This window comes from Ursus arctos, unplaced genomic scaffold (assembly GCF_023065955.2).
Source record: "Ursus arctos isolate Adak ecotype North America unplaced genomic scaffold, UrsArc2.0 scaffold_2, whole genome shotgun sequence".
NCBI classification, from domain to species: Eukaryota; Metazoa; Chordata; class Mammalia; order Carnivora; family Ursidae; genus Ursus; species Ursus arctos.
This window is the reverse complement of record NW_026622874.1, coordinates 18,664,351-18,690,217: the sequence shown is the minus strand read 5'-3', so window position 1 is coordinate 18,690,217 and position 25,867 is coordinate 18,664,351. Positions and strand designations below refer to the sequence as shown.

General features: G+C 37.0%; 1 protein-coding gene across 9 annotated transcripts in view; it reads right to left on the bottom strand.

The window, feature by feature from the left end:
- RASAL2 (RAS protein activator like 2) overlaps positions 1–25,867 on the bottom strand; it is a 341,891-nt gene that overhangs the window by 63,732 nt on the left and 252,292 nt on the right. For 7 of the 9 annotated variants that reach the window (XM_026509285.4, XM_026509283.4, XM_057315613.1 and 4 more), the window contains one exon: positions 23,892–23,998. In XM_026509285.4, coding sequence (XP_026365070.1) covers positions 23,892–23,998 — 107 coding nt within the window. Of the gene's footprint in view, positions 1–23,891; positions 23,999–24,806; positions 25,193–25,867 lie in introns of those variants that run through there. The other 2 variants (XM_048224854.2, XM_044387889.3) reach the window with 2 other exon arrangements.

Below are 25,867 nucleotides of genomic sequence, written 5' to 3'. Positions count from 1 at the left end.
TAACACTTAACTTCTTATTTCTTAAACTTTTTCTATACCAGCTATGGTAGAGAAACTTCTAACTTTGATAAGAGATTTTTAAAAACACAACAATGTAACAGAAAAATATATTCCTTTCTACGAAGCAATTTCAATAGAAAAGGCCATCTGGTAGGTAGTTTCCTGAACTAAAGGGAAAAAAGGAAATGAGAATAGCATATGCAAGGGCCCTGAGGTGGGAAGATATTTAGTGCATTAGAGGAATTTTAAAGAATATACTGATAGTGAGAAGAAAAGCTTTATTCTAATAGCTGCCCACTGCAAAGAAACAAAAAACCAAAACCAAAACAAACCAAAAAATAAAAACAGGAAAAAAAAAAAAAACAACAACAACCCCACAACCCCCCTCAAAACCCCTCAAACAAACAATTATGTAATTAGTATAAGGTAATGTGTTGGTAGTCTCAAAAGTGTTAAAATTTGGTCTATATCACCTTGGATATGTTACTTGTAAACTGAAGTTTTAAATGTAGCTAAACTATCTTGAAATAGGTATCATTTATGAAACCACTGAAATATCTAGACCTCAGAACAAAGCAGTTTACAGTTTTTGGCCCGTTTGCCTCCTACCACGTCCACCAAACTATCTAGAGCTCCTTAAACATTTCCTGGTCTTAGCACGTGGTAAACAATGAGCATCCAATAAAAGTGTGTTGAATAATGGAATAAATGCATGCATGAATGATGACGGCCACCGCTTTCAAGTAACAATTCTCTTGTTGGTAGGTGAAAGGACGTCTTATGGAAGTATACCAAAATGTCTTGAGAAAAAGTTATAATTCAAAGAAAAGTATTTTGATGCTGGGAAAATGACTCTTTCTAATCACCTTGAGATGAGTATTATCTCATAAAAGCTATGTACAATAAACATTTCTATAAGGAAGAAAAAGAAATACTGGGTCAAGATCAACACGTCAAATCTTTTATATTCTTTAGTTATCACCAAAGCCCACTATTTTGGGTGAAGACTGCATTAATCAAGATATGCTGGGTTATGTTTATCTAATCATCTCACCATCTTAGTAGCACAAAACATGTTCCACATCTATCTATGAGCAGATCAACTAAGGGAGACAGGGGCTTGGCCCTACGCTACGCTCACTCAGGGACTTAGGCTAAAGGAGGCTCCTCCGCACGTGTCTATAGCTGCTTCAGCAGAAGAAAGGAAATGTGGCAAGTTATGTACTAGCTCTTAAACCTTCATGTAACTTCTGGTCTCATTTCATCAGACAAAAAGTCATATGACCACATCCGATTTCCTCGGGAAAAGGATATACAACTGTATCATGTATCCAGAAAGAAGACTGGGAATATCTGGTGAACAGTAATGTGGACTACCCCAGTACTTACCCAGGCCAAGTATTTTGCAAACACATAGGCATTGCTCCTTTCATTTGAGAAAAATGTAAACAAACTTATTTGAATCATAAGTAATACTATTTAGCTGACTAAAAAAAAAAAAAATGCTTATGCTGTTTCTTGTTATTCCCGTAGCCCAAAGAATAAGTATAAAGACTCCTAGAAAATACCACATAGACATAATCCCTAAGCTGATTTTTATCATCAGTGCATAGAGATTGACTGGAGGGAAGAAAACGAGAAAACTTTTTTTTAAAGTTGGTCTTTAAAAACATTTCTTTTTGTTTTTTTAAAATTTTTTATTTAAATTCAACTTAGTTAATATATAGTGTACTATTAGTTTCAGGGATAGAATTCAGTGATTCGTCAATTGCATACCACACCCACTGCTCATTACATCACATGCCCTGCTTAATGTCCACTGCCCAGTTAAGCCATTCCCTTACCCTACCCACCTCCCCTCCAGCAACCCTCAGTTTGTTCCCTATAGTTAAGAGTCTCCTCTGGTTTTCCTGCCTCTCTGCTTTTATCTTATTTTTCCTTCCCTTCCCCTATGTTCATCTGTTTTATTTCTTAAATTACACATATGAGTGAAATCATATGGTATTTGCCTTTCTCTGATTGACTTATTTCGCTTAGCATAATACCCTCTAGTTTCATCCACATCGTAGTACATTGCTTTTTTTTTTCTTAAGATTTTATTTTTAAGTAATCTTTATACTCAACGTGGGGCTTGAACCTACAACTCCGAGATCAAGAGTTGCACGCTCTACCGACTGAGTCAACTGGGCTCCCCGAAAGTACTATATTTCTTAGAGATAGACATTTATCTAGTCTCCTGTACAATCTTAGCATTGCTAGGGAAAGTCACTATCATTTGTTCTCCAAGGCAAAGGCTTTATTTACTACTGATTATGATTCAATCAGGATGAGTCACCACATTGGCTCATAAATGTAGTCAGCAAACCAGACCTAAGTTTATGGAATTCTATTTGGACTGTTTATGGTTTGTTCCAAAACCATCTGGCCTAAGTTGAGATTTGGCCCAGGGACCTGCCCAAATACCATATTTAAATATATTTTTAACAAAAATACAGTTAAGCAGTTAATTGAGAATGTATTAGATGTTCACTCATACAGTACTTTACTTTTTGTGGAACTTACTATATAATTTCTTGTTTTAATCCATTTATTTAATAAATATTTGTTTTATGTCTATTTGTTGTAAAGCACTACACCAGGTATTGTGAGGGAATCAAAGATAAAACAAACACAAACTCTGACCCCAAGGAACTTAATAGTTTAATATGGGATTTGGAAATTAAACATAAATATATATGACATAATTAGGGAAGTAAGTGTTCTTAATGTCTGGTGTATTTAATCACAAAATATATTTCTTTGACTCTAGAACACCATTGATTGTAAGTCATGCTATTATTTCATGAACACTAAGAAAAAAGCTGCCAATTAAACTATAACACAATGCTTTATCACTTAAAATGTTTATTTTGTACTAAAGAGGTTTTTAAAAAACTTACTTAGGCAGGTTTGTCATATATCACAGATTGTACACATAAAAAGAATATATACAAAATAAATTGGTTAAGGTATTCCTAACGCTTCTTTCTTCTGAACTACTTTTTGACTTAGAGTTGTTGTTCATGTTTTTCCACAGAATATCATCCTGTATCCTTTCAAGAATGTTGATGACAGAGTATCTTAAGAGAGTAACTTATAGGGATGTTAAAATGTGAAAAAACATGCATCTTAGGATTGATAATATGGTATTATTTCAGAGACGTATATAGGAACTAATTTCAGAAAAAGACAAGGTTACATCATCTGAAGAAGTAAGGGGAAGTTATATGGAAGAAGTGGAATATGCTAGGTCCCAGTGGGTAGACAGGATTTGGGTTTGGGGGTGCTGAGGAGCAAGGGTATTGTATGGAGCACAGCCTGAGAACTGTCATGGAGATAAGAACACAATGGGTACCCATTAAGTAGACTTAGTCTGGCTGGTATATGATTGGACACATCAAAAAATAAGGTTGGGAAGGTGGTTTGTCCACCCACTAATGCATACTTATTGCTCCCATTGGCCCTTAGACTTTTGAGGGAAGGTGTAATGCTATATCTATCTTAACATCTACTATAGTGTCTCAACTTTAGTAAGTACTCAATATATATGTGAAATTATGGTTGTTCTGGGAATACAGACAAGAGAAAGTTCAAGACACCCCAGACTGGTCAGTAATATTTCACAGAGGTAGTAGAATCTACAATAAAATTCTGTTTTTACTCTCCTTGATAAAACCGAAACATGGTTCCCACCTGAGAATATTGTTTAGCTTAGGCTATAAAGGTTGGTTTGGCATCAGTCTATTTGGCCGCATGGTCTCCCACATGTTCAGGAAGACCACATAACTGAACAGATGATGCCACTAAAAACTCACCATCTCCAAACCAGCCTTTGCTCCTACCATGCCTCTGTCCTGGACCAACTATGCAGTGAGCCAGCTTTCCGGTGACATTTTCCTCACTAGGAAACCTCAGAGTGTATGGCATACACACTTTTCCACTGCCCCTTCTGAGCGACTCCTTATGAACAGATCACTATCCTTTGCACCAAGCAATTCTTCTGCCCTGACTATAGCTTATTAGACCAAGGACGGATAATTGACCTAATAGTCCCTAAAAGAGGGGGCCTAGTAAGAGTTCTGCCTGTAGGATATGGTATCACCTGGTCGCTACTAAATATTCTAGCCTGATTCCTGGCCATTCCCTGTTTCAAGCTTTACCCTCCAGCAACTCTGAAAGCCTGAAATTCTCTACATTCACCATGCATCTCTGCTACTACTCATATTCCCTCCCTTTTCCCTGGCTAAGCCATCCTTTCAGACTCAGCTAGGGCATGATCTCTTCTAGAGTGTTTTTTTGGCAGGGATTAAACAATCTTTGCCTTCCTAGAGCAGGTCTGATATCAGGCAATTTGTAGGGGCTCAGCAAGTGTCTATAGAATGGAAATAAAATGGGCAGTGAAATGAATAAAAGCCATTGTGTGTTTTGATGCAAGTACCAGTGTAGAAAGTGCAGGCAATTCTGAATCAGAAAGTGTGGCTTCAAATCCTGGCTTCAATTTCTCCTATTGAACGACCTTGGACAAATCACAACTTCCAAGTTTCAGATTTCTTACCCATAAAATGAGGAATAAAAAATCCTCTTCCTAGGGCCATTCCAAAGAATAAGATAACTGAATAGAAAAGTATTTTTAACATAATGGAAAATGGGTCCCTATAAGTATTAACTGACTATGAATCTAGGAGGAGAGACTACCGAACAGGTGACGTAAAATCACGATTTTTCCCCTTAGGAACTACAACATCAAAAGAAGGGAAGGAACTTAGATGTAAGTTCCACAAATAGCTGGGAGTTTTGGCTCTTTCGTTCAGTGATGTATGCCAGTGCCTACAGGGATACTTGGTACATCATAAGGGCTCAATTAACATTTGTTGACTGAATGAATTTACTGAAGGTTTCCCGGATATGAAGCACTGGCTAGGTGCTTTCCAATACGTAATACTGTGTAACTCATGCCACAACTCCACAAAATAGCTATTCAGCAACTTGCTTTAGGTCACACAGTTAATAGATGAGGAGTCAGGATTTAAACCCAGTATATCGAAATACTTAAAGTTTCACTCATTCATGTATTTATTGAGCACCTTTTACTGGCCAGATACTTGAGGCACTTGAGATGTCACTGGGGAACAAAACAAACGCAAATCTTTGCCTTCATTAGGCTTCATATACTAGTGGAAGGAGACAGACAATAAACCGAGAACATAATAAATGAGTAAAAGACAAGTGCTATAAAAAAATAGAGCCATGTAAAGAGCTGAGAATACAAAGTGGTCACGATAGGCCTTCTGGAGAACGATTACACTGAGTGAAGACTTGAAGGAGGTGAGTGAGCCTGCAGGTATGAGAAGGGAAAAGTATTCCAGGGAACAGGAGTGGGCTGGGCAAAGGCTTTAAGGCAGAAGAACTCCTGGCATGTTTCAGAAAGAGCCAAGAAGTCAGTGTGGCTGGAGTGGAGAAAGCAATGGGAAGGGCTGCGGGAAATGAGTCAGTGGTTAGCAGAGCCGGTCCCTGTAGCGGGGTGAGTGGGCAGATCCTGCGAGGCCATCGTGAGGACCTTAGCTTTTACTCTGCTTTCTGAGGAAAGCAACAACGAGAGAAAAGATCATGCAGAACAGTCACAAATAAGGAAGCATTTGCTTTTCTGAGAGAAATAACTTTAGGTATGAAAATAGAAATGTGTACTGATTTAATATGGTTTTGAGTAAAAATGTGTGTTATGTGAACCGTTCATTTTCTTTATCAACAGTAGACCTATCAACAGCTGGGATACAGAGATGACGTCTGACTTTTCCCAGGTACATGCTGCCAAGTGGCAAAGTACCACTTCAAGCCCCAGCAGCCTGACTCTGGAACCCTTGCTTTTTAACCACTACACTACACTGACTCTCCACATTCTCATTCTTCTTCAAAATACTGTGGAAGGAGCCAAAAAAGATGTGGCTCATATATACAATGGAATAATACTCAGCTGTCAGAAAGGATGAATACCTACCATTTACATCGACATGGATGGAAATGGAGGGTATTATGCTCATTGAAATAAGTCAATCAGAGAAAAACAATTATCATATGGTTTCACTCATATGTGGAATGTAAGAAATAGTGCAGAGGATCATAGGGGAAGGGAGGGAAAACTGAATGGGAAGAAATCAGAGAGGGAGACAAACCATGACAGAATCTTGACTCTGGGAAACAAACTGAGGGTTGCAGAAGGGGAGGTAGGTGATGGGGATGGGGTAACTGGGCGATGGGTATTAAGGAGGGCACATGATGTGATGAGCACTGGGTATTATATGCAACTAATGAATCTAATGATACACTGATGATGTACTATATGTTGGCTAATTGAATTTAATAAAAAAATTCAAAATATGTATTCCTATAAAAGGTAAAAAACAAACAAAATACTCTAGGCACTATAATATAATGCATTTTCTCCATGTGTGCTGTACTTAATTTCTATACAGCTCTTATTACAGAATTATATACCACAAAAAGAAAGAAATGCACTATGAGAATTTGAAAATATGAGGAAAAAAAAAAAAGAGACAAAATGCCCACTAGGTGTGACATCTGACTTAGAAAAATTTGCCACTAGGCTCCTATCTATATAATTAAACTGAAGTAAAATCCAAACCCTACTGAAATTACTTTTATATGTAACTGATTCTGTAGTCATTGCAGGACAAAAATACAAATATAAGATTTAGAAAGAAACGGATGTCAAGAGGAAAGCATTTTCCTATTTCACATCAGGTTATGACATCTATGTCTTATGTGAATGTGAGGAGTAAATGATGCTCCCACAAGCTGACTTTAAAATCTAATAGCATCAATGGAAACAAAGGAAAAGACTACAGATAAACTGATTTCATCCTTCTGACACTAACCTAATCTGAAAACATACTAATAAAACCCTCAAAACAAATCCTACCTCATCCTCCTGGGAAATACTGTTGCTACAAGCTACAATTCTGAAAAATAGTAGAAAGCTTATCATTTAAACAACTCCACTGTCATAAAGCAAATGGTACAACTAAAATGACTTACTTTAATTAGTTGGTAATCCCTCTTTTCTGCCAAAATAAGGCTTAAATTTAGCAACTGCCAGTGAAAGGAAAAGCCAAATGTTGCCCTTCTCTGGAGCTTGGTAAATGTTAAGAGAACAACAGAGAAAAGAAGTTGTTCACCACCTCCAAACTGGAGTAACCTCCGAAGACTGAACCTGGCTATCAGGGCATGATTGGTAACTGAAATAAAACGGCTGCTATGCAACCGCTCTCAGAAGCCTCCACGATGGTAACGAGAGCCACTGATTTGCCCGCGTCCTCGGGCTGCCGACGGTCCCTTAAGACGTGGAGAAGTGGAGGCGGAGAAACATGTCATCACCTTTCACACAAAAACACTGTGATGTGTGACACAAGCCCACTGCCATCCTGTGTAAGACTTTTTCTTATCAGTGGCCACACCAGGGATTAAGGAAATCTAGGTGACTTAAGCAATTTTAAGAGCACTTCCTTAAAATACAACATGATTCACAGTAAGAAAATGCTACCTTGTCTACTAGAAAGGACACAGGTGAGAATTGTTCTCATTCTGGCTTTTTAAAGTTTTTGTTTAATTAGTAAATTCATTTCTGTGTATTTGTGTATTTTAGCAGTTCATGAAATTATGGATTGCAATTACCTGAGAAGAGTGATGTCCTATATAAATTATTCCCCTCCTTACTCTTTTAGTAGACCTTAGGAACTTACAGATGTTCTGAAAATGTTCACTAGAATCCAGTTGTAGACAATCAACAAGGAAGAAGGAAAAGGAAAGGTAACTGAAAATGTTAAACTCTACTTTTCAGTCACCATATTTTACTTCTTAGTTTATCTTCCAGTTATTGGAAGTCCAAATACAAAGGGAAACTCTAGGTAACAAGGATAACAACAAGACAAATCATTGCAAAATGCTTTGTAGTTAACAAGCAGTTTCAGTGTGGGTAATTTCCCCCCTAGTGGGGATTTTTGTTTATTTTTGTTTTTTTGCAAATTAAAGCATCAAAGGGAAAAAAAGAAGGTCCTATAATAAATTACAATTGTTTTTCTAGCCCAGAGCTGATGAAGCAGAATCTTTGGGCGTGGAGCACAGTGATCTGCATTTTTGACAATCATCCAATGATTCTCTTTTATTAAACAAAGTAAAACATTCATTATGAAACTTTAAAACATACAAAAGCACATACATTAATACGTTAACCACATATCCATTAATCAGATCTAACCCACATTAACATACTGATACATTATTAGACATTAAAATATAAAAGTAAAATATGTACATATTACAATTACATACATGTTACTAAAATTATTTTAATATGGTATAACATTGATATATTAAGATTTGTTGGGGGGCAAACACCTTTTCTATCCCTAAGAATATTCTTTGTCTTAAGAGATTCATTTTCATTTGATCAGATAGTGTTATATCAAGATTTCTTTGGATTATTACCTTCCTGTTAAATTTTTTCAAACCTTTTACTTTCTACTTTTATGTTTTAAATGTATCTTTAAAAAAAACACATCAGGTCTACTGGGGTATAATTTACAAAAGGCAAATTCACTATATTTATGTGTATAATTTGATGAGTTTAAACAAATGTATATACTACTGCAACCAAGATACAGATTTCTACCACCCAAAACATTTCTTTGTGCCACTTTACGGTCAATCCAATCCTCCCACCTGAGCCCCTAGAAACCACTAATCTGCTTTATCCCTACAGTTTTATCTTTTGCATACTGTTATATGAACGGAACTGTGCAGAATGGAGTCTTTTACCACTTAGCACACTGTTGTGGGAATTGATCCATGGTACTGCATGTATCAGTAGTCCATTCCTTTTGATTCCACATATGGATATACCAAAATATGTTTACCCATTTGCCAACTGATGGGCAATGGGCATTTGGGTTGTTTCCAGTTTGGGTCTATGAAGAATAAATCTGCTAAAAAAATGTGTGAACAAGTCTTTACGTGGACATATGGTTTGGGAACCACGAAGTTAAAAGCTTGGTTGGAAATTCACAAACAAATACCGTGGAGAGATGGCAACTTGTTAAAAGGATAAGATGTCAGTGAGGTGGAGTGGTGGAAGGAATCTGAGAAGGGAAGGAATCCCTGATGTTTTCTCCTTTCTATGTAAAATAATCATAGATTTACAGAAATTTGGAAAAATAGTAGCGTTTTCTCTTACCCAACTTCCCCTAATGTTAACATCTTATATAACCATAGTAAAATTATGAAAATGAGAAAATGAACATAGGGTAGCATACTGACAAATTACAGACCCAGTTCTAACTTCACCAGTTTTTCCACCATATTCATTTTCTATTGCCAAACTGTCAAAACACGGCAGCTCAAACAGTACAAATCAAGTATCTTCCAGAAGTCCAACACGGGTCTCACCTGGCTAACATCAAGGTGTCTGCAGGGCTATATTTCTTTTTGAAGGCCCTAGGAGAGAATCTGTTTTGTGCCTCTTCCAGCCTCCAAAGCACACTCTTTGGTTTATGGTCTCCTTCCATCTGCAAGGTCAGTAATGTTGTATCTTTCTGAAAGGTTCTGTTTTTAAGGCCTGTGATTAAACTGAACCCACCTAGACAACCTAGGGTACTCTTCTCACCTCAAGGTCTTTAGCCTTAATCCCATCTGCAAAAGTCTCTTTTGCCACGTAAAATAACATATTCACAGATTCTGTGTATTAGGATGTGGACATCTTGGGGGCCATTATTCTATCTTCCTTCCACACATAGTTTATGTAATTACTTTCTAACGAGTGGGCCATTTAGGTTGTTCACAATATTTTGTAATTATAAACAATGCTGCAAAGAATACTTTGCGCATCTGTATTTTCATACTGATGGATGTGTACCTTCAGGGTAAACTGCTAGAAGTGAGACAGCTGGGTCAAACGATAAGCACATTGGTAGGTTTGCCAAAATCCCCTCTAGAAGGGTTGTACTAGTTTGTATTCCCAACAGCAATGTACGAGGGTGTCCGTTTCCCTGATCTCACCAACTAACTTTATTGTCATTGGCATAGTTTTTGCTAGCCTAAAGGTGAAATAGTATCAAAATATTGTTCTAATTTGCATTTCTCTGATTATAAGTGACTTTGAACATTCTTTTTATATGTCCAGGACAATTTTTATAGCGTTTGGGAATTACAGTTCATACTTTTCCCCCCCAGTTTTTCTATTGGGTTTTGGTCATTTGTCCCTCAATTTCTAATAGTTCTTTATATGTTGTGAATGTTTTCTCTCAGCTGGTTGTCTTTTAACTTTGCTATGATGTTTTTCTGTCACACAATTAAAAAAAAAGATTTATTTATTTGAGAGAGAGAGAGAGAGAGAGAGAACACGCGCGCACTAGAGGAGGGGCAGAGGGAGAGAGAATCCCAAGCAGACTCTGCCCCGAGCATGAGCCAGGCCTGGGCCAATCCCACAACCCCAAACTAAAACTGAGTTGGATGCCCAATTGACTGAGCCACCCAGCCACCCCACCACACAATTTTTAAAACCATTTTGCCTCTGGCTAAAACCATTACCAAAAGTTTTTTCCTACATTAGGGTTATCAATGTTTCCTTCTAGTACTTGTATGATTTATTTATTTATTTAATTTTACATTTAGAACCTTAATCCATTTGGAGTTCACACTTATGTGAGGTGTGAAATATGTATCTAATTTTATCTTTTTCCCCAAATGACCACTCATTTGTCCCTACACTATTTCTTTCAAATACCAACTCCTCAGGAAGCCATTCCTGATTTCTCTAATAGGAGCTTTAGTCTTCTGCCTCTGATTATTTAAGCTCTTTTGTTTATATTACTGTTTTCCTCTGTCTTGACCAATAATTAGTTCTATTCCTATGACATATCCCCTACTGAGTCTTAACTCCTGAAGGCAAACATTATTGAGCTCATCTTTGTATTTCTTCAACGCTTAGCATACAGTGGTGACTTAATATATACTCACAGAATGCTAATGATTAACCTGAATTATTAAGAAAAGTCCAATACACTCAAGAAAGTAGCAAAATTATCTAATACATTCAAGGGGAAAAAAACTCCTTAAAATTATTAAAATTAAGTCTGTGTTTAAAGTAGAAAAGTTTAGTATCTGGAATATTCACTTCTGGAGACCACCTCAGTTCCTGCTAATGAGATATATGTTGATTTTCTTATGACTGGCAGAGACTGCTGATCTAAAGTTCACAGAGTATGAATGTAAGAAAATGGCTTTAAGGGATAAAATAATGAGAAATGATGGGTCAAAACTAAGAAAGAGAACATTCTCCCAAAGTGAGGTCTATTAGTCTATTGGACAGTCTCCCAGAGGTTATCATGGAAGCCTGAAAAAGCATCAGATAATAAAATGTGAGAGATACTTTTTCATTGTCAGGGGAGATGGACTAGATGAATTTAATTGAAGTTTTCCATCTCTCATTTCTAGGACTCTAAGAATAAAAGCATCACAGATGGAGGGGGGCTTTGGAGCCTAGTAGTTATTTAAAAAATAAAATTCTTACTGCCTCTGGTGAAATAAAATGCACCTAAAACCCATATTATGGAAATGGCAGTAGGCAAAAGATACAAATAAAACACTATAATTATTCTTTACTAATGTTTATCAGGATGGATTTTTTTTAGTATAGAATAAAATGGGGAAGGGAAGGAAAAACACATCATGGAAAAGATTTCATTAGACATATTTATATAACTTCTAGACGCTACTTCCTAACTGTACTGTTTCTAATGCTGCAAATATTTTTTTTTCATTACAACTTTAGGCCCCAAATATTAACATATTGATCCTTAGTATATAGTACTTTTTTTTTTTTTCCTGCAACCCTCCAAGGATCTTAAAATACCTGTGCAGTATTTCATTGCCATAAAAAAGGCATCATAGGCCCTTAAAGTAGGTCAAACAATTTGCTCTTGGTCACATATGTGAGACACTTACTGAACATATACGTTAAACAAATACAGCTCTTATCACTCCTTTGCCTGTTTTAGGTACAAGTTCCTAAACGCTAATAATATAAAACTGATACTCTGGCATAATTCAAAGGCAGGTAACACAGGCCCTAGATCGTATGGTCAGAAGAGTGCAGAGCCTTTTCCAACTGCAGGCGCCTGATTTTAATGGAGAAGAGCTCCTGAGTGACAACGGTCTCACTTACTGCATAAAATATGAGCCCCAGTAGCTAAGGACAGATCATCAGGTTTTGACCTTCACTTCTGCTGGAGCTATTATCTTTTTCTCATTTAACTTTTAAAGAGTTGAGAGCAGACCATATTCCGATACATCCAATTACTCCTTGAGTAAGAAGCCAACTAAGATAGTCCCCATGAGTTACTCTATCATTAATCTCACAGGACTTCCACAGAAAGAAAATTATTTCCTTCTATTCACTACATTCCTCCCTTAATTCTATTTTACTTAGCAGATTAATATAGACCCTTAAAAAAACATTTCACAATGGTGATTAATTTTAAACCATCAACTAATGATGGAGATGTTATGGCTTAAGAGGTTAATGTCTTTGCAATGGGCGTACCTTAGGTAATCATGAGTCACCTATACATTAAGCGAGTTTTCATAAACAGGTTAGAAAAAAAGAAAAGGTCTTGGTATTATAAGATTAACAAGATACAGTCCTGATCTTCTAGAACAGTGGTTACTAATTTGTCTTGACTATGTATCAACTGAGTAAAATATTGTTGGTATGCATTCTTAAAATTGTTTACTTACAAAATACAAGAATGTTCTAATGTATGATTATAAAACATTCAATAACATAAAAATTTAAAGAGTGAAATTTTAAAAATCAAATATTTATTATTTTCTTTCTGCAACTCAGACGGATCATACTGAGTACCCTCTGAGATATATACATCCTATTCTGGAGACCATCGCCTAGAATATCACAGACCAGGGAAGGCAGCCATGCAAATAATGACCCTACAATAAGTACTATAACCAATAAATGCATGTTCTTATGGAAGGACAGGGAAGGTCAAGGCTAATGTTCTTCTAGATGTAGTGAGACACTGGAGCTGAATTTTAAAGAATGAGAATACTTTTAGGAAGTATAGAAGGTGGCCTTTTTAGGCAGAAATGTGCAAAGATAGCTCAGGAAACTTGTTTGGGGAACTCTGAAGTTTGGGAAAAATGGAGCACCCTCTAAGTTTGGAGGCTGAGAGATCTGGGGGTAGGGATGGGGACATTGGGTGTTAGGAAATGAAACTGGAAGGGTAGCCAAAACCTTGACAATGAAAGGTTCTCTGTGCCAAGTGAACTTTGGTTTTTATCATCCTTAAAACACAAGTCCAACTCAAAAGCTTTCAGCAGGTGATTGATGCTTTTTGATGGAAAAGCTAGCTCTGCCTGGAAACATTTAAATGAGGGGAAGAAGGAAGGGAGAGAAAGAGGAGAGTGGAAAGAACTCGCTGTGCAAGCCAAATAAAATGTATAAAATTTGGTCATGTCCATGCGCATGGGACCACAGAGAACTACTAAACGACTTTGAGCAAGGGAGAGTCAAGTCATGATCAGAGTTAGAGCAGCAGTGTGAAGGCTAAAGTGGGGACAGAGGTGCTAGAGGTCAGGACACAGTTAAAGTCTCTCCTGTACTAGATGGAATTGGCTACATATTTGGAGGGGCTCACTGCAAAATACAAGGGCCCTTGTTCAAAAACCAGGAACTCAGGGCCATTAAAACTATTAAAATCAAAAACTTTCCTTTCTTAACCCATCTCTCTCTCCATCTGCTCTTGGTGTTTTTCATTTGCTATTTAATGTCATGCTCCCTCAGGCACCAGAGCAAGTGCAGACCTTCACAGGAGCCCAGGGCTTCTGCCCACGACTCAGTATGTGGGTGGCCCACTGGTTGCCAGGTTGCCCTTCCCTAGCCAATAAACGCATGTGCCATGCCCAGGCCCAGGGTAGGGAAGTTGAGCCAGGCGTCTTCCCTTCCCACGGCTGCCTCTGCAACTCACTAGGTATCTGGCCTGGGGATGGGCAAGAGGCTTGCCCAAACTGAGTTGTGGCCTTTGGCCACCAGCCAGACACCAGTGAAGCTGACAAGCAAGAGCAAGGACAGTCCTGCCAAGCACTGCCTTGGGATGCCACAGGGTGTGCAGGCTAACCCCTAACTTTTTTATGCTTGTATAAGGCCCGTGCCAGGGTCAGAGAGTGACAGCTAGGACTGGGTGAGGCAGATGGGAGAGGCTGGTTGGGGTTCCGGGGGTGGGGAAGTGGGCAGTATAGAATCCATCTCAGGGAAGCAACAGGAAGTGGTGCCAGGCCTTGGCTCCAAGTCCCAGCACATGCTCCACTGTCCCATTGGACCTCACTTACAGAACATGAATCCAAAGATGGATCAATAAGAATCTTAGGATGGAAACCACCGAACATTAAACTCCATGCATAGGGCCTTTCTGAGTGCAGGTCCTGTGCAATGCACCGGTCTCATGCTCACGAAGCAGGTCCTGGTACTGGTAGAGGGGAAGAATGTTATAATAATAATAAGCAGGGATAATTGAAGTAAGTGGCAGTAGGGCCGGGAAACAGTTTGATGGATGATTCTGAAGAGAGGAAAAGAGAAGAAGATCTGGTAACTGAATTTGGGAGGAAAGAAAATACTATGGTTCTGGGAACTGAAGAAATTTGTAGTACTACAAAGTTAGATTCAGGGGGAAAAAGGGTTTTGGGGAGAAACGTAAGTGAATACATTTTGGAGCAAGCTGAATTTACATTACTATGGGATATCAGAACTAAGCATTAGTTGAATCCAGAGGATTATTTGGAAGAAGATTCTCCAGCAAAACAATATCGCTTTCTATTTCCTGATTTGTTGATCATTAATTTCATTACTATACAAAAGGTCAGGGAAAGGTCCTTCTAATATGAAGATCTCAGCATTAACCCATTAAACAAGGCCACATCTAAAACATCATACAAGACTATAGAGGCAAAGGTGGACTATATACAAAATGAAAAAAGTCAAGCAGTTTATCTAATAGACACGAACTTATAGAAGAGATTATAAAGTATACTAGATTAGATACGAATAACTCTTAAGATGTAAAAGTTTGCAAAAATTAAAAAATATTCATATATGTATATGACAGCCATAATTTTTTTCTTTTAAAACCAAATGTCATGCTTCTTATTTTGATATCTAGTAAAAATGTATGAAGCTATACAAGCTTCCCTATAGCAGGCAAAATTATGGTAGTTTGCACAAAAATGCAAATATGCACAGTATCACTAATGGGCACCTAAAAAAACTTGCAGAAAATAAGCAGCCAATATACAATGAAATGCATTTTGTTGTCATTTTTCCTCCCCAAAATAGATTTCATTTAACCCAATATATCCAAAATATTATCACTTCAACTTGAAATAAATATTAAGTATTCAAGATAACTGTCTATGCTTTTTTCTCAAGTTTTTTTTTAACAGCTTTATTGAAATAAAATTCACACACCACCAAACTCACTCTTTTAAAGTGTACACTTTAGTGGTTGTTGTCTCTCCGGAAAGGTGTATAACAGTCACCACAGTCTAATTCTAGAATATTTTCTTCACTCCCCAAAGATATCCTATATGAATTAGCAGTCATTCTCTCCTCAACCCTTGGCAACCATTAATGTAGTTTCTCTCTCTATGGATTTGCCTATTTTGGACATTTCACATAAATAGGATCCTATAATATGTGGCCTGTTGTGTCTGGCTTCATTCACTTAGCATCATGTTTCCAAGGTTCTTCCATGTTGTAGCACTTCATTCCTTTTTATGGGTGAACAATGGAGAGACCGTGTTTTGTATATCCATCCTTCTTCAGCTGATGGACATTGGGTTGTGTCCACTTTTTGGCTGTTACAGATAATGCTGCTGGGAACATTCATGTCTGAGTTTTTGTATAAACACATGTTTTCAATTTTCTTGTTTATATGCCTGGAAGTGGAACTGCTAGGTCATATGGTAACTCTATATTCCATCTTTTGAGGAATTGTCAAGCTGTTTACAAAGTGGTTGCAAAATTCCCTTCAGCAATATAGGAGGGTTCTAATTTTTCTGCATCCTTGTCAACACTTACGTTCTCTCTTTTTGATTACAGTCATCCTAGTATGTATGAAGTGGTTTCTCACTGTGGTTTTGATCTGCATGTCCCTAATGGCAAATGATGTTGAGCACCTTTTCATGTGCATATTGGCCATCTGTACATCTTCTTTGGAGACATGTCTATTCAAATCCTTTTGGAACCTTTTAATAGCTACGACAGTCTGACAAAATAATTTTGTAGTGATATTATAACCAAATAATAACGTGGGAATGAATTTCTTTTAAAATGAAATTAGTAGGTGCTTAATATAAAACATACGTTTAAAAATCCAGTGGAATCGTCCTGGCATTAGTTTTAGAATTAATGGGCCTGACAGTAGGAAGGCCCTCAAGGTTACTATTTACCAGCAATGCTCATACCCTGCTGAGTACAGGTACAGCTGAGAAGTACAAAAATACCTTCCTATACAGCTAATACCAGCAAAACTGAGACGTTGGCAAGGTTTCATTTCCATATCCCTAGCTTCTTAACTTCGGTGAAAGAGGAAAAGCATCTAATATCAGTTGTATTTGGAGGTTAACTACATGTTACTTTAAGTGGGCATTAGCCCTTCAAAACATTTATTTCTAATTGTGAAATGAAAGGTGTTAAGCCTCTACCCCCCCATTAAAGCAGAAGAAAAATATCTCTTCTTTGCTTTGAGGAAGTGGGGCTTATAGTATACTCCCCATAAGAACGAGCTATAAGTGAGTTCATCTCATTCCCTGTCTCAAAAAGCCATCTTCTTCTGGACAGGATACATCCGCATCTTCCCTAATTAGTACTGCCGCAAACTTATTTTATGAAGAACCACAGATTGAGGAGAGTACCCATCATTTTTTTGATTCTTTCGAGTTGAGAATCTTGGCAATATTCCCTGCCATGCCTGTTCCCTTTTCCCCCGGGGTTATTTGCTATCTCTTTTCTATCTCCCTTAAGGGATCCTATCTAACCTTATTCCTTTTCTCTCTGCTTCAAATTTTATATTTTTTAGGATATTTATTATTTAAAAAATTAAAAATTATACCCCTTCTGATTATAAAATGATTTAAAGTTATCGTTAATATTTAACATCTTCAGACTATAATTTTTCTTTTCTGACATTCTTGTTTATTATATTATTTTTATCTCTGGTAGTACTATTTCGATAGACATATAATACGAATATATCCATATATTATATATTCATACATACATGAATATAAATACACTGTCTATTAAAAAGAGGTACCACTGCAGGGTGATCCTACTTTGGATTTTAACTCCATACAGATGGTCAGTAAAGAGAAGAAAAGTTGGATACAGAATCTTTAAGTAGCAGAGAACAGAACTTGAAGCATCCAGGAACACAGCTGCAATGACGAATACAAAAGTTGAAATGGTACTGTACCTTGGCTGCTATGAATTCAAATTGATTATTTCACCCCTAAGACCGAGATTCTCAGGCTGGTCAGAGGTCACTATGCCACAATAAAGTATTCCGTCAATTTTGACTCATCATCTGAACTGACGGTGTCAAACACTTGGAAGGACAACTAATATACAATGTAGCATTTGCGAGCAATAACAGGCCACTGAAAAATACCGCTTATTAGTTTCTTACGCCAGACTTGAAGGGACAGAAGAAAGCACTGATGTCTACTGGGAAGACCTGGACTAAAACGGGTTTCTAACACATTAACCAATCATTTGGACAAATAGGTCTCAATCCCGGGTACATGTTAGAATCACCTGGGAAGGTTTCAAAAAATACAGAACACAGGGTTCTTAGTCCAGAGATTTTGCCTTAACTAGTTTGAGGTGGAGCCCAGGCATTAGTTTTGTTTGTTTGTTGTTTTTGGAGACGCTCCTTAGGTGATATTTAGGTAGGGCCAGAGCTGAAAACCACTGGTTTTGACAACGAACAATATTTGACCTTTATCAAGTGGGCATGAAGCTTTGTCTGTTTAACTTGTAAAAACAAAAATCTTACTTATTGAGGATCTTATTGATCTAATTGAGGATTCTATTCACAACAGAGACCAATACCAACTGAGCCTCACATCTCAATACTTAAGAAAGAATGTAACATTTCTTTTTACATAAGAATTTAACTTAGTCTACATTTATTCTTCCAAAGCTTTCCTTTTTCTAAAAACTGTGCAAAGTTTTCATCTTTGACAGTCCTTTGTATCTACTCTATCTGATTGGGAATGCTCAGGTGTCACTACGACAGGAACAAGAAGGGTTACAAAGGAATAGTCAGCTACTGCCTTGGTTCAACTATGCTTTCTGGTTGTCTTGGCATATATTTTAGTGCCTGAATTCTTTCAGAGCCAAGCTCAAAGCTAATACAAACGAAGCAGCTGCAACTGCATTGTGTTACATTTACATGGAAGGCCAACTCAGACCATTGTGTTATGGAAATGAGAACACTAAGCCAAGCACCTGGCCCGGAACACAAGCAGCTTTCTTTTAGCCAGAGCTAAATTGATGGCATCGTCTAAGGAGAAGTGATATAAAAATCATAAATATCAATAGTCACTTTATAAATAGAACATTAAAGAAAGAAGCCTGTTCCAAAAACTCAGTCAATGTGAAACAAATATATACAATTACAAGGTGTGATCATTTTCCCTTTCTGAATTAAATTTAAGTACCTGGATAACTTTCATCAGTTTACTCATTTCTTCCTAATCACCCCTGCAATGTCATTTGAATGTAGTTTTAACAAAGTATAAGACATACAATGGATGTTTAACTTAAAGGAAAACACAAATATGACAAATGTAAAAAGTCTAGCAAGATGCTAAAGAAAAAAAAGAAAAATAGCCTCTTTAAAAGGGGCAAAAACTACTCAAAAGACTAAAATGGTTCTTGAAGAAGCTAAGAGTCAAAACTCAGATCTGGAAAAACACTGTGAGCTTATACATATGTATGGCTCAACCTAAAGGGCTCAAAGAATTATCCACAGAAACAAATCATTAAATAAAGAATTCTATCTAGTTTCACTTCCCAATGTAAGGAGACACAGTATACACTATATACATAAAATACCATAGCCCTGAATTCCAAATATATATTAAAATCTCTCTTAGTTGAAGAAAAAAATGTAACTATTCTGCACAGGTATACTCATTTACTCCAAATGATTGCTTAGTGATTATTGAATGGCTTAGTAATCCATTCGACTGAGATATTATCAGTAATACCAAGAGAGTAAATGTGAGATACTCACTTGATTCTGGTCATTCAATAATTCATGCATATCTTATCCGTTAAACAATTCTTTGCCGAGCGCTTACTGTGTGCAAAGTACTATGTTAGGCATTGAGGTAGCTACAAAGATGAGAGGAGATGTTTATTATCTAATGAGGGACACAACCTACAAACAAACAATTGCGACTGGAATTAAGGTAAAGAAATATGGAATGAACAGAAGAAATGGAAAAACTACCCTGCAGATCTCTGCTTTTCCTTACGGCTATGATTAGATAAAAGTACAAATACACTGCAACATTCCTAAAAACCAAGACCTTGCCTTACCTCTATGTTCAGTGGCCACATGAGTTCCCTCTTATGTTTATTATTTTTAAATTTACTGACTCTCCTGTCTACCACTGGCGTAAAGATGGCTTAGACTAAGTAAGAAATACACATGAATACAATGTTGTATGGTTATCCATTTTAAGTTTTTAGAAAGATACATTTTGGGAGATGAGAAAGATACACAAAGGTTTTGGGCTTCCTTACTTTGGGTTCACTGCTACAGTTATTCCTTGGCTCCTTCCTGCCATATCCAGCAGCAGTTAGCAGGATATAAGCGACTCTTACCCACCTGCTTCTCCTGGGTCTCAAGCTAACCACTACTCTAGAACTACCAGCAGGCTCAGCTGATAGCCTGGGGTGGGTGCTGAGCTGGGCCTCAACTGAATGGCACGCAGTCCCTGACCTATCACCTTGAGCTGGGATACTGATAGCAAGAGGAAAAGAGTCACTTGGGGAAAAGCCAAGTAATTTACCAATACCTCACAGAATTTCTACAAATGGAGGTGGGAAGAGGAAGGCCCTTTTGGAGAGTCCACGACTAGCTCCTTTTTGGTTTAGCTTTTGAGCCAAGATAAATATTTAAAAACAAAACAAAACAAATCTCTAACGCTTGCCAAATTTAGTTAAGCTTGACAAACATACATTCGCAGTCTTGCCCCAACCTACCTCCCCACCCTTCTCTCTTGCCATTTTTGCCTACATGCTTTTTGACTCGTGCCTCACTGAACCCTTTCTATGTTCCCTGGATGCCTCAGTCACTTTATGAAGTGTGTCTTTCTAAAACGCTATTTGCCTCAGCCTGGAATGCTCTTCTTCCTGTCAATTATTTTCATTCAGCCTTTGAAACAGCTCAAATACTGGCTCCCCGGCAAAGCCTTAGCTTACACAATGCATTGTTAAAAATCTGTGTCACCACGCTTATCTACCTCCTTATGAATCTGGTCATTTTTCTGTCCCTTGCTACTAGACTAGAAATGCTCTGGGAGTGGAAAATTCTGTTGTGTTCATTTCTGTTTCTCCAGGACCTAGTGCCAAGAAAGTTTCAATAATTGGTGAATTGCTAATACTTTGCCCAGAGTAAACACTCAGTAAGTGTGTCACTGTCAATACATTCAGGCAAGGGTTGCTAAAACTATTCATCTGCTCTTCAGTATTTGCCTGAAAACGGAGCTGGGAAGAACAGGCCCTTTGGAGAGTCCACGGGGTATGGTATTTACTATGGCTGTTCACCATAGTAGAGACGCCTGAATCCTAGAACCACAAGAACCTGTGCTTAAATCTCACTTTTCCTTCAGAAAGTTAGCATGAATCATTTCCATGGAAACAATCATGTTAATAAAATGAGATACTGTATAATTAACTTAGTTAAGTATCTCCAAGTTTGGTTCCTTTTTGCACTGCTTTTCCTTATTCAGAGACTCTGTTGTGATATGAACTACAAAAATGTTTTATGTTGATCTGAAAACTAGACATAATTCTTATCGATATTACATTTAAGTAAGTCACATTAGCTACTGGTATTATATGGAAATTTAACACATACAGTGTACTTCCACAGACATCCAAGTACTGCATTGCCTCATCTAGCCAGCATATTTTGGTTTCTTTTAAAAGAATATAAGGGGCGCCTGGGGGGCGCAGTCGTTAACCGGCTGCCTTTGGCTCAGGGCGTGATCCCAGCGTTATGGGATCGAGCCCCACATCAGGCTCCTCCGCTGGGAGCCTGCTTCTTCCTCTCCCACTCCCCCTGCTTGTGTTCCCTCTTTCGCTGGCTGTCTCTGTCACATAAATAAAATAAAATCTTAAAAAAAAAATAAAAGAATATAAATTATTTATCCAGCATTATCATGGAATAAGGTATTTCACAAACCAGATTTTTCTGGATAACAAGTTTTATAAGCATCACATATCTTCTAGATTTAAAATACTCTCAATGGATATGTATCACACAATACTACACAGTTATACTTAAAAAAAAAAAAAGCCCTGAACAAGAAATATAATTTCACTCCTTCTTAATGATTCAGGATCATTATTATCAATGTCAATTACTGCACTATGCACCATCCATCCTGTAATACAATGGTACTTTTAAGGACTACTGATAAATATTGTGCTGTTTGCCTTTATCTTAAGTGGATTCAAATTGTTTTTATGACTCCTTGCTTCTCATTTTCTCTGCTTCCTCCCTTAACTCACTGTCATCTTTTTGAAAAATTACAATCAGTGTGTTCTGATGGTTATTTTTCAAATAATTGTCTAGATAAAAACTGGCTAAATTCTCCTAGAGAATGCATGGGCTTTGTGACTGCAGTTTGCCCATCAGAGGCCCCTCTTTCCTTCAATGTTTCTAAATCCATGAGGTGGCTGAGATTGTCAGAAGAATAACAACTGAGTAAATGGTTTGTAAGTAGTGCTAGCGGTCATGCATATGCATCACTGGTTTATTACTTTTAATCAAGAATAATTAATTTTATTATTAAGGTAAACCCTAAATTAGCTATCAACTGTTGAAATATAAATGAAAATTGTTGTTCTTAATTAATTTAAATTTAAAAAGCCTAGTCATGAACTTCAGATTCAATGTAAGTACATGTTCTATATTATATATTATAGATATTATATTCTATATTATAGAGGGATATCTTTCTTCAGTTATTGACTTTTAAAAAATTTTAAATTTATTCTAGCATGATGGTATCACTATTTCAAATTCTAACTCAATCCTTTTCACCACTTTGTATGGATAGTCAGTTTCACTATATTTGACTTCCGTTTCATCAAGAAAACAAGAAGTGGAGGGAAGAGGAAAAAAATGCCTTTTTTCATTCATTAAAAAATAAAACAAAAAGCCAAATATTTAAGTGGGAAGCCATGTCTATGGAACAGAGAAATTCAGTAAGAGGGATGAAATCTGTTATTTTATAATTTCCTGTCATAATGTGGTATAGAATATTAATCCAGTCTTGCTTCTGATCTTTAAAAATGAGAGAATTGGTAAACATTTGAAAGGTGTCACAGTAACAGACATCCACAAGTCTACAAGGCACTGAGTTATAATAAGGGCAAATCTTGTTCCTTGGGGTTAGTCCAAAATAAAACATTCATTTTGGTTAATTTACAAATGAATGCCAGCTTATATTATCTCAAAATATCAGTTTAACTTAAAAAGTCATCCCAACTAAAAAAAAAAAAGTATTGGGATACATAAAGAATACAACATATTAACTGAATTAAAAGAAAATTATCTTTTTTTTCCCAATAGAAAGGTCTACTTCTACTCTATATTGATTTCCATTGTACCTATAATAATGACCAACTTCATGGCAGTAATTCTTTTCAAGTTAAAAAATAATAAATTTTAATAAAATGATATAATGAGACAGTCTCTTATTCAATAAAGAAAATGGATTGATTAAAATCTGCATTACTCAGAGTTATATCAAAAAGATCCAAACCAGGACTGCAACTGGTGATCAGCTGACTTGATCACTTATAGTCTTCAGAGCTTAGCATTCAGGATTTAATACTGATTCTTAGTACTGCCTCATCAGTTTAAGGACTATTTCAAACTGAGTTATTTCTTCCAGGGCATTTCTTAAGCACTTAGATGGTCATCTAAAAGATGGCTTAAGCAAAGCACAGGCCAAGGTCTCAGGATTAGAACTCACAACTGTCTAATTCTCTGATAATCTGCTCTGCAACTTTAGGAGTCCCACCGTTCACTGTTCATGCCCCAGCTCAAGAAAAATAACATAAAAAAACCAAAAAACTCCTTCCACTTGTGGGAAAAAAAAAAAAATTCCACCAGCATCTTTACGGAATGGTGACAGGTTTTCGCTAGTAACTTGATAAAAGGGCATCCTGCAAAGATTTGCACTCTATAGTTCAGAGGACTTCGAATTTAACATATTTTGTTATATATTTTGGAAATTTCCCACAACTAAAAATAATTATTCCCTAAAATCTAATAAACCTCCTGCTGAAAGTAGTGGACGTTAACCACAGTTAATCTATGGAAGTTGATAACTCTGTCCTTTAACTACAGTATTCTAAAGAAATTCTTCAGCAAAATGTTTTGATTCCTTAGTAACTGTCTCTAACTCTAAGGAGAAAGGAGAGAAAAGGAAAATATCTTTTAAAGAAGAGGAGCACTTACTGGTACTTTGAAGGGTGAGGTATTTACAGTGTCCATGGAGTTGGGTTTCTCTGATGTACTGGTCCCTGAGATACTCCGTCTGCGAGGGGACCTTTCTGCCGGCACCTCTGAAAAGAAGAAAGAAACATCATGAAGAAACCAAAATTTAGGATCTTTGACTACACTGTAAAAATTATTGGGGTTTTCTCCCCCCCATAAGAAAAATCAGTTTGCTTTAAAGGTACACTACATTCTATCTCCACATGATTTATCTCTTTTTATCTCTGTGGTATTCGAAGTATTGAGGCACTAGGGAGACCTGGTTACACTTAAGAAATCTGCTTTAACACAACAGATTATAATTATATCTGTGCACATATAAAAAGTAAATTTTTCTGAGCTATGTTTAATATCTATAAATTCACTTACTATTTCTATCTCACAGTGTATGAATCTACTTCTCAGCAATTTGTCAGCAATATAGGAGTTAATAGAACCCAAAGAAATTCTTGATATTCTTGTGAACAAAACACAGTCTTGTGTTGCACATGATTTGATGGTGTCTGCACAAAGGTCAAAGTTCAGTTCTGTGCAGATAAGATGATTCACCAGACTGCAGCCAAAGGGCCACGAGATGACTGAAAGCTGCTGCTAGGATAAAATAACATATATGCCTATGCAGATATAAAAATAGATCAGCTTCTCCTTGTGCTGGCAAGATGACCTTACTAAAATCTTACTCTGGAATCCTAAATCTGTTCAAACTGACCTAACAAGCTTCGGATTTTGCAGATGAGGTGATATTTTCTAATTTAATTATTATACACTATATTAAGGTTACATTTAAACAATTTTTTCATAGAGTGATATAAATATATGCATATATATATGCACATACACACGCACACACAGATGATAGATATATACATATTATACCTTTATCACAACTGCTTCCCATCTCCACTTCAACTGACAGACATATAGGAATCCAGCTTCTCAGATAACATTAGATAATCTCAACATGGACAAGGAAAAAAAACACATCCTAAAAAAAGTACTCTGTATTATCTTCCAGATCTTAAAAAATAAGGAGTAAATCGTGACTCCGGAGACTGACATTTTGATTTCTGCTGTTCTCCCTTTAAAAGATAGATGCAGTTTAAACTTCCATTTCTGGCCTCCTGGCCCCTGGGATCCGTGCTACTTCCACTTAAGAGAAAGCGTTTTTTCTCTCGCTCCCTCCCTGTGTCTTGCTCTTCCCCCTCCCTCTCTACAGCTTGCAGAGAGCAAGCGAGAAAGAAACACACGGGACTGCAGCTATTCAATCAATGGTTCCGACTGCACATCCTCATTAGTTACTTTCAGGCTATTAGCAGACGCCCAGCCACTGCCTCTCCTCAGTTACAGAAAATTTCACTGTATTACACTCATCTGCAGCAAGAAAAAACATTTACTGAAATTTATATTCAGCTAGTGCCAAAAGGACACCATTTTACACAGACCTAGTAATGCACACAAATCAATCCCTCCTATGAAAATCCAATTGCAAGTGCTTTCCCTATTACAATCTTTGCATACTGGACACTGATTTCTTCTCCATGACTAAACGTATCTTCTGTGTGACATCCTGACCCGTAAGACATAAGCCAAATTGCAACATTCCTAATGACTGAGAGGTTGCCAACATAGCGTCTTCTATGTCCGCAGCACAAGAAAGTCCCATGCTATCACTGTTTTAAAATTACAACCAATAACTGCTAAGTCTCTCAACTTCTCTCTAACCATCAGTGGTTAAATGAGCCATAATGTACAAAGCCATTTTCAGAATTAGACACACACGACTTCTAAAAAATGGCAGTATAATTAGCTAAAATTCACGGCAATGGCACAAAGCACCAAATTTAAACAAATCAGCTTTGCAAAGCACACGGAACAACAAGACCTTCAGACTTTAGAAATGTGACTTCAAAGAGTGATTATCCAAGTTAGGTATTTCT